The sequence below is a fragment of the Cetorhinus maximus genome, unplaced genomic scaffold, assembly GCF_964194155.1.
Source record: "Cetorhinus maximus unplaced genomic scaffold, sCetMax3.hap1.1 HAP1_SCAFFOLD_4312, whole genome shotgun sequence".
NCBI lineage: Eukaryota > Metazoa > Chordata > Chondrichthyes > Lamniformes > Cetorhinidae > Cetorhinus > Cetorhinus maximus.
Genome location: NW_027600216.1, coordinates 1,858 through 11,640, shown reverse-complemented (window position 1 = coordinate 11,640; position 9,783 = coordinate 1,858). Strand labels below are relative to the sequence as shown.

The 9,783-nt window shown below is 58.6% G+C and overlaps 1 protein-coding gene and 1 long non-coding RNA gene across 3 annotated transcripts; both read right to left on the bottom strand.

Moving 5' to 3' along the window:
• Positions 1 to 227: 227 nt before the first annotated feature.
• Positions 228 to 1,369, bottom strand: LOC144678455 (uncharacterized). 2 transcript variants are annotated; one of them, XR_013576098.1, is made up of 4 exons: positions 1,307 to 1,369; positions 1,205 to 1,254; positions 928 to 1,002; positions 228 to 624 (listed from the first exon to the last, which is right to left on the bottom strand). It is a non-coding gene; the product is annotated as an uncharacterized LOC144678455 (long non-coding RNA). The 2 variants fall into 2 exon arrangements; XR_013576099.1 differs by lacking the exon at positions 1,307 to 1,369 and having other exon boundaries at positions 1,180 to 1,275.
• A 6,801-nt stretch (positions 1,370 to 8,170) lies between these two features.
• On the bottom strand, positions 8,171 to 9,143 carry LOC144678456 (cerebellin-1-like; the record flags this gene model as incomplete). Its single annotated transcript, XM_078538229.1, has 2 exons — positions 8,171 to 8,368; positions 9,024 to 9,143. Coding segments are annotated over 2 exons (318 nt in total), but the record flags the coding sequence as incomplete, so codon positions are not given.
• Between the last annotated feature and the right edge of the window lie 640 nt (positions 9,144 to 9,783).

Genomic DNA, 9,783 nt, shown 5'->3' with positions numbered 1-9,783 from the left:
GGAATGAGCTGGATTGCTTGAGCAGGTTGGGTGGGAGGCTGAGTTCTCAGTGGGCCCAGCGTTCATATGTGAGCACAGGCGTGTTATCATGGGCAGACAGGTCGGCCAAAAAAGGGACTGTACATGACCCAGAGCCCAATTCTGTATGCCTTCAAAATTCACACCCTCCACCACCTTCAAAATTCACTCCCTCCACCGCCTTCAACATTCACACCCTCCACCACCTTCAAAATTCACTCCCTCCGCCACCTTCAACATTCACTCCCTCCACCACCTTCAACATTCACTCCCTCCACCACCTTCAACATTCACTCCCTCCACCACCTTCAACATTCACTCCCTCCACCACCTTCAACATTCACTCCCTCCACCACCTTCAACATTCACTCCCTCCACCACCTTCAACATTCACTCCCTTCACCATCTTCAACATTCAGTCTCTCCACCACCTTCAACATTCACTCCCTCCGCCACCTTCAACATTCACTCCCTCCACCACCTTCAACATTCACTCCCTTCACCATCTTCAACATTCAGTCTCTCCACCACCTTCAACATTCACTCCCTCCGCCACCTTCAACATTCACTCCCTCCACCACCTTCAACATTCACTCCCTCCACCACCTTCAACATTCACTCCCATCCACCACCTTCAACATTCACCCCCATCCACCACCTTCAACATTCACTCCCTCCACCACCTTCAACATTCACTCCCTCCACCACCTTCAACATTCACTCCCTCCACCACCTTCAGCATTCACTCCCTCCACCACCTTCAACATTCACACCCTCTACCACCTTAAACATTCACTCCCTCCACCACCTTCAACATTCATCCCCATCCACCACCTTCAACATTCACTCCCTCCACCACCTTCAACATTCACTCCCTTCACCATCTTCAACATTCAGTCTCTCCACCACCTTCAACATTCACTCCCTCCGCCACCTTCAACATTCACTCCCTCCACCACCTTCAACATTCACTCCCTCCACCACCTTCAACATTCACTCCCATCCACCACCTTCAACATTCACCCCCATCCACCACCTTCAACATTCACTCCCTCCACCACCTTCAACATTCACTCCCTCCACCACCTTCAACATTCACTCCCTCCACCACCTTCAGCATTCACTCCCTCCACCACCTTCAACATTCACACCCTCTACCACCTTAAACATTCACTCCCTCCACCACCTTCAACATTCACTCCCTCCGCCACCTTCAACATTCACTCCCTCCACCACCTTCAACATTCACTCCCATCCACCACCTTCAACATTCACCCCCATCCACCACCTTCAACATTCACTCCCTCCACCACCTTCAACATTCACTCCCTCCACCACCTTCAACATTCACTCCCTCCACCACCTTCAGCATTCACTCCCTCCACCACCTTCAACATTCACACCCTCTACCACCTTAAACATTCACTCCCTCCACCACCTTCAACATTCATCCCCATCCACCACCTTCAACATTCACTCCCATCCACCACCACCAACATTCACTCCCTCAACCGCCTTCAACATTCACTCCCTCCACCACCTTCAACATTCACTCCCTCCACCACCTTCAACATTCACCCCCCTCCACCACCTTCAACATTCACTCCCTCCACCACCTTCAACATTCACTCCCTCCACCATCTTCAACATTCACTCCCTCCACCACCTTCAACATTCATCTCCATCCACCACCTTCAACATTCACTCCCATCCACCACCACCAACATTCACTCCCTCAACCGCCTTCAACATTCACTCCCTCCACCACCTTCAACATTCACTCCCTCCACCACCTTCAACATTCACCCCCTCCACCACCTTCAACATTCACTCCCTCCACCACCTTCAACATTCACTCCCTCCACCACCTTCAACATTCACTCCCTCCACCATCTTCAACATTCACTCCCTCCACCACCTTCAACATTCACCCCCATCCACCACCTTCAACATTCACTCCCTCCACCACCGACGCACAGCGGCAGCAGTGTGTGTACCATCTACAAGATGCACTGCAGCAACTCACTGAGGCTCCTTTGACAGCACCTTCCAAACCCACGACCGCTACCGTCTAGAAGGACGAGGGCAGCAGACACACGGGGAACACCACCACCCGGAAGTTCCCCCTCCGAGCCACTCAACATCCTGACTTGGGAATATATCGGCTGTTCCTTCACTGTCGCTGGGTCAAAATCCTGGGAACTCCCTCCCTAACAGCACAGTGGGTGTACCTACACCACACGGCGTGCAGCGGCTCAAGAAGGTGGCTCACCCACCACCTTCTCAAGGGGCAATTAGGAATGGGCAATAAATGCTGGGCCCAGCCAAAGACGCTCCCATCCCGTGATTAGATAAATTGAGGCAAGAAACACTGATTGGCTGGCAATCTGGCCAAACCATTCACGCCTTTATCTCATTGACCCTTTTGTTGTTGGCGAGCTGTCTGCCCCATCTCCCTGTCTCTTGCCCCACCGATTGAGATTCCACAGGCCCCAGGCTTCTCTCCAACACCTCCCCACGCCTTCAATTGCGGAGCCAGATCTGAGGCGGCGGGGGCAGGAGGGCCGAGGGATGTGGGTTATGGGGATGGGCCGGGTGGGGTGCGGCGAGATGGGCGAGTTTTCAGGGTTAGACCGGGTTAGACGTAGGGGCAGAAGTAGGCCATTTGGCCCATCGAGCCTGCTCCGCCCTTCAATGAGATCGTGGCCGAACCAATCATCCTCAACTCCACTTTCCTGCCATTTCCCCCATAACCCTCGATTCCCTCACTGATTAAAAATCTGTCTATCTCAGCCTTGAATACACTTAATGACCCAGCCTCTACAGGCCTCTGCGGTAAAGACTTCCACAGATTCACTACCCTCTGAGAGAAGAAATTCCTCCTCATCTCTGTCTTAAATGGGCACCCCCTTACTCTGAGATTGTGCCCTCTGGTCCTAGACTCTCCCACAAGAGGAAGCAACCTCTCAGCATCTACCCTGTCAAGCCCCCCGAGAGCCTTAGACTATCAGGTTACTGTCAGATCGACCACGACCCCAAGAAATGGTGTAGCAGGCTCGAGGGGCCGAGTGGCCTCCTCCTGCTCCTTGTTTGTCTGCTCAATGGGTGGTGCTCAACGAACAAGCAAATAAAAGGTCGACGCCTGTGAAACAAAGGCACCGGGCGTCATGCGTCCACGCCTGCAAGGCTGGCTGGGGAAGTAAAGCTGCGGGGAGGACACAAAGACACGGCAAGGAGACGGAGGTTCAGCGGGTCAACAACGAGGCGATAGGTAGCACCCCCGGGCGGGAACGTACGGGCCATTCCACTTGGTCGGGGGTGGGGGGAGGGGGAAAAAGCAGAATTGTTGTTTGCAAATTGCGAACGTTGGTGCTCGGAGGGACCTGAGGGTGGCCGGCGGGGGGGGAGGTGGATGGGATAGGGGGTGCGGGTGGGGGGGACGGTCCCTGTACACAAGTCATGGACGGTTAACATGCGGGTACAGGAAGCAACCAGGGGCGAAACTGGCCTGTTGGCCTCCATTGGCAAGGGTCCCTGGGGTGAGGGGATTTTCCGGCTGGAGGTTGGGGGGCGGGGGATGGGGGGGGGATGCTGAGCACATGTGACCTGCGCTCCCTGGATTGGAGCAGCAGGTGGTGTCGCTGAAATGTAGAGAGTTCGCGAAGGGGGCGTGACAGGGTTAGGCGCCGGGAGAATGTTTTCCCCTCGCCTGGGGAGCCTAGTACGCGGCCTGGGGGCAGCGTTGGGGGCGGGGGAGGGGGGGGTGGGGGGGTGTTTGGTTGAGAGAGGGGGGTGGTGCACGGCCTCAGGTTAAAGGCGTCGGCTGTCCGGGGGCTGAGACGAGGGGGAACTTCTTCACTCCGAGAGCGGTGGGTCGATGGAATTCCCCGACCCCGAGTGGCCTCGGAAGCTCAGTCGCCAGGCGTGTTCAGGATGGAATTCTGGGATATTAAAGGGAAGGCCCGCTGAGCAGGGAGGCCCACTGAGCAGAGAGGCCCACTGAGCGGAGAGGCCCACTGAGCGGAGAGGCCCGCTGAGCAGGGAGGCCCACTGAGCAGGGAGGCCTGCTGAGCAGGGAGGCCTGCTGAGCGGAGAGGCCTGCTGAGCGGAGAGGCCTGCTGAGCGGAGAGGCCTGCTGAGCAGAGAGGCCCACTGAGCGGAGAGGCCTGCTGAGCAGGGAGGCCTGCTGAGCAGAGAGGCCCATGGAGCAGGGAGGCCTGCTGAGCAGAGAGGCCTGCTGAGCAGAGAGGCCCGCTGAGTGGAGAGGCCTGCTGAGCAGAGAGGCCCGCTGAGCAGGGAGGCCTGCTGAGCAGGGAGGCCTGCTGAGCAGGGAGGCCTGCTGAGCAGGGAGGCCTGCTGAGCGGAGAGGCCTGCTGAGCAGGGAGGCCTGCTGAGCAGAGAGGCCCATGGAGCAGGGAGGCCTGCTGAGCAGAGAGGCCCGCTGAGCGGAGAGGCCTACTGAGCGGAGAGGCCCACTGAGCGGAGAGGCCTGCTGAGCAGGGAGGCCCACTGAGCGGAGAGGCCTACTGAGCAGGGAGGCCTGCTGAGCAGAGAGGCCTGCTTCCCAGGCTTCTTGGCCGGCACGGGGAAAAGCCGCTGATCTCCAGCGAGCGACTGAGAAGGGTAATGGAACGCTATCCTTTATTGCGAGAGGGATTGAACATAGAAGTGAGGACGTTCTGCTTCAGGGCGTCGGTGAGACCACCCCTCGAATACCGTGGGCAGTTTTAGTCTCCTTATTTAAGGAAGGATGTAAATGCGTTGGAGGCGGTTCAGAGGAGGTTTACTGGATTGACGCCCGGAATGAGCGGGTTGTCTTATGGGGAGAGGTTGGACAGACTGGGCTTGTTTCCACTGGAGTTTAGCAGAGCGAGGGGGCGATTTGATTGAAGTTTACAAGACCCTGAGCGGCCTCGACAAGGTGGACGTGGAAAGGACGTTTCCTCTTGTGGGTGAGTCCAGGACTAGAGGGGAGGGGTGGGGGGGTCACTTTTAAAATTAGGAGGGCGGAATCGTCCTTTTAGGATGGAGATGAGGAGAAATGTTTTCTCTCTCTGAGAGGGTTGTGCGGCTTTGAGAATCTCTCAGGAGGTGGGGGAGGCGGGGTCTCTGCCTCAGGAGGCGGGGGAGGCGGGGTCTCTGCCTCAGGAGGTGGGGGAGGCGGGGTCTCTGCCTCAGGAGGCGGGGGAGGCAGGGTCTCTGCCTCAGGAGGTGGGGAGGCGGGGTCTCTGCCTCAGGAGGTGGGGAGGCGGGGTCTCTGCCTCAGGAGGCGGGGGAGGCGGGGTCTCTGCCTCAGGAGGTGGGTAGGCGGGGTCTCTGCCTCAGGAGGTGGGGAGGCGGGGTCTCTGCCTCAGGAGGTGGGGGAGGCGGGGTCGCTGAATATTTTTAAGGCGGAGGGAGATAGATTCTTGTCCAGCAAGGGACTTGAAGGTCATCGGGGTGGATGGGAACGTGGAACTCGAAACACAAGAAGATCAGCCATGACCTTATTGAATGGCGGGGCAGGCTCGAGGGGCCGAATGGCCTACTCGTGCTTCTATTCCTTCTGTTCTTACGCAGTATAAATTGTCGTGATCCTCTGAAATTTGGCATTCTTGCATTTGTCCTGATGAGTGCAAGAGGAGAAACTCTGACAACGCGTCTCCCCTTTCAGCGATATTCAAGTCCCCTGACGGCCAAGGGCCTGATCGAGGGAGTCGCGGGATAGGGGGTAGCGGTTGGGAAAATAGGGCCGTGGAAAATCAGCCGTGATAGTATTGGATGGCGGAGGAGGCTCGAGGGGGCCGAGTGGCCTACCCCTTGGCCCCTAAGGTTCGCAATAACGTCCGGAAGGGAACCGGGGACCTGACATGAAGGGCGACGGGGAAAGGGCCAGGGAGCGGAAGGGACTGGCCAACTCTTCCGAAGGGCTAGTACAGGTGCCAGGGTGGGGGGCCGAATGGCCTCCTCCTGGGCGACAATGACGTGGAAGAGCATGGAGGGGCTCACCGCCTTGTCACCCAGCCTTGGGAAACCTGGATTCTTTCTCCTCCACCAACCACCCCCAATCCCTCTGCTTAAACCTGGCGCTCCCATCCCCGTCCCCGTGTCTGGCCCTTGGGGGTCGACGTTCTTGGTGGGGGGGGGGGGGGGGGGGGTGGGGGGGGGGGGGTGGGGGGGAGGGGGTGGGGGAGGGCAAGGCCTTCCCCCCGGCGTGGACCCTAGGGTGCCCCCTTTCAGGCTGCGGAGCCTGGATGGGGATGTCCATCCCTTCCGGCCCCATTAACCCCCCCCACCCCCAACCAAGCCGAACCCCCATCGCCATTGCACCACCCTGCACCCCCCCCCCCACCACCACCAGCCCACCCCCCCAACCCAACCCAATCCAACCCAACCCAACCCACTCCCCCTCTGCCGTCACCCATCTCCCCCCTTGTCCCTACCCTCCCCCACTCCCCAGCCCCCATCGTTCGGGTAGCCAACAGGAAGAGACGAGATTGGAAGCAAAAGCCCCTTGGGATGGGGGGCTTCTGGGTGTCTGGGTTGTGGGGGGGGTGGTGGGCGGTGCCGGGGAGTGGGGGGGGGGGAGTCACGATATAAGAGAAAAGCAGCTCAAAGGCCAAACCTGCCATTAAATTTTATGTCCCCTTTGCTCTTCAACGGGACGTGGGCATCGCCGGCAAGCTCCCAGCATGCATTGCCCCCCCATCCCTAATTGCCCCTTGAACTGAGTGGAATCGCTTGGCCATTTCAAGGGGGTGGTGGGGGGGCGGGAAAGTTAGGAATCAAGCACATCGCTGTGGTGGTGTTGGGGGGTGGGGGGGTGGTGGTCGGTGGGGTCTGGAGTCACGTGTAGGGAGACCAGGTAAAGATTTCCCCCTTCCCTCTAAAGGGGGAACTTGAGTGAACCAGATGGGGTTCTTTTTTAACGACCATCGATGACCCTGTGACTGAAACTGGCTTCCTAATTCCAGATTTTATTAAATTGAATTTAATTACTACCGGCTGCCGTGGGTGGGATTTTAACCTGTGCCCCAACACCACCACCACCCACCCCCCGACCCCCACCAGAGCATTAACCCGGGGCTGCCGGATTACTCGTCCAGCGGCATTATCATCACGCTACCATATCTCCCAGTGCCACCATTTCCCCCATACCCAGCCTCATCCCCCACCTCCGCATCGCCCCCACACCACCCCCCCTCACCCACCCACCCTCCACCATCCCCCTCCCCCCTCCTTTCCATCACCCAGGCCACCGACAGAAAGGGACGGGATTAGGCCCGAGGCCCTTCGGGGGCGATGCGGGCTGGGAGGCCGAGTGGCCTCCGGTGTAAGAGGAAAGCGTTTGGTGGGCCCGGCTGGCGACGAGACCCCAAATCGGAGGCTGGTGGCGTCGTGGTATTGTCACTGGGCTGGTAATGTAGAGACCCAGGGCCATCCTCTGAAAGACCCGGGTTCAAATCCCACCGACGGCAGGTGACGGGATTTGAATTCGATGATTAAAAAAAAAAATCCGGAATTTTGGAGGCCACGAAACCATCATCGATGGTCGTTTAAAAAAAAACCCCATCTGGTTCACTAACGCCGCCCCTTCAGAGAAGGGGGAAATCTGCCCCTCCTGACCCCGGTCTGGCCTACACGTGACTCCAGACCCCCACACACACACACACACACACCGCGATGCGGTTGACCGTTAAGCATCCTCTGAACGTGGGCAATAAACGCCCCAGGGAAGAATTTTTTCGGAAAAAAAGGGAAGCCATCGGGAAGGAGGGCCCGGATTTTCCAGTCGTGGGGCGAGCGGCGGCAGAGAAATGAACCGCGATTGGGTCCCGGGATGGGATGCGGGGAAGCGCCAGCGAGGAGGGTGTGTGCTCAGTAAAAGCTCCGCACACCCCCACCTCCCCCCACCAAGGCACAGAGCTGCCTCGAGTGGGGGGCTGAAGATTTGGAGGGGCGATGGGGGTGGGGTGGGTGGTCGGCGGAGAGGATGGTGGGGGAGGGGGGGGCGGAGGGTGTGCCTGGGTGCTCGGAGAGGCTTGGAGGTACATTCAGTTGTGTGGTTGGTCGCTCCCTTCGGGACTTGGTGTGGGGGGGGGGGTGGGGGGGCGGGGGGATGGGTGGAGCGTCCCGCCGGTCGGGGGGAACCTTCCGGAAGCTGGCGAGGGCGTCACAGCGGGAAGACGAGGAAGCCGGAGAAGGTGGAGTACTTCCAGCCGCCCATCAGGTTGCCGCGCTCCAGCTTGAGGGAGGCCTGGTCGCCCTTCTCCATCTGCATGAGGCCGACGTTGGTGGCAGCCTCCCGGGTCACGTCCTGGTCTCCGGCGAAGGCCGAGATCACCGGCCGTCCGTTCAGCGTCAGGCTCACCTGAGGGGGGGTTGGGGGTGTAGGTGGGAGGGCGACAAAGGCAGGCGTTAGAGCGAGGGGGCGGCGGCGGCTGTGATGCTGAATATTGAATACCTCGGAGCTACGCAGAGATGACACCAGTTTGGATGACATGTCAGTGCCTCCATCCACGCTCCCGCTTCGGAGAGGGAGCGAGAGGCAGAGAGAGAGAGAGAGAGAGAGAGGGAGAGAGGGAGAGAGGGAGAGAGGGAACCTTCATCGCCCTCAGGCCAGGCTTGACCGCCAAAGCCCCAGAGGGTGAAAGGTCATCGATTGGCCCACTGACCAGCCCACCGAGCCGCGCAGCAGAGGGAGAAGGGGATACTGAGCCCTCGCCGCCTACAGTTGGGTTGGAGCCCGGATCCCCAAGGGGTGAGAAGCCAGTCATTGACCCGTTGACCCCCACGGTGACCTCCACCTTAACGCTTACACAGAGCCTCATCAGAGAGAGGAGGCCACCGCCAGCGCTCTCCCAGTGAGGTGGAGCCTGACCGCAAGGCCCCACAAGGCCAAAGGTCAACCTCTGTCCCAGCCAGTTCGCGTGCACCGCCCCCCCGTTCCCCGTTCAGTGAGAGAAGGCAGCCCCCCCTCCCCCAGACTCCGCTCCCGATGAGCCATGTCTCGTGTTCTCACTGACCTGAATGGTCTGCCGGTTGTACACCTTGACCACATGGAAGGTGAAGCTGTAGATGCCCTTGTGGGGCGCGATGAAGGCACTGATCTCACGGTGGAAGTGGCTGCCAATGTTCACCAGCACCTGGGGGAAAGCAAGTGGATCGTCAGGAACCTGAGAGGGAGAGAGAGGGAGAGAGAGAGGGAGAGACAGAGAGAGAGAGAGAGAGAGAGAGACACAGAGCGAGGTAGAGAGAGAGAGACAGAGAGAGAGAGAGACAGAGAGAGAGAGAGACAGAGAGAGACAGAGACAGAGAGAGAGAGACAGAAAGAGAGAGACAGAGACAGAGAGAGACAGAGAGAGAGAGAGAGACAGAGAGAGAGAGACAGAGAGAGAGAGAGAGATAGGCAGAGAGAGAGAGAGAGACAGAAGAGAGAGAGACAGAGACAGAGAGACAGAGACAGAGAGAGAGAGACAGAGAGACAGAGAGAGAGAGACAGAGAGAGAGAGAGACAGAGACAGAGAGAGAGTGACAGAGAGAGAGAGACAGAGAGACCGGGAGAGAGAGGGAGAGACAGAGAGAGAAAGAGAGGCAGAGAGAGAGAGATTTCAAGAGAGAGAGAGGGAGAGAGTCAAGGACAGAAAGAGGGGGACAGATAGAGAGAGAGGGGGAAGTGAATTAGAAGCAGACAAAGGAGAAAACAGAGACAGACAGAGAGTGTGAGGGAAACTTGGACTATCTAACCCCGTGCTGTACCTGTCCTGGGAGTGTTTGATGGGGACG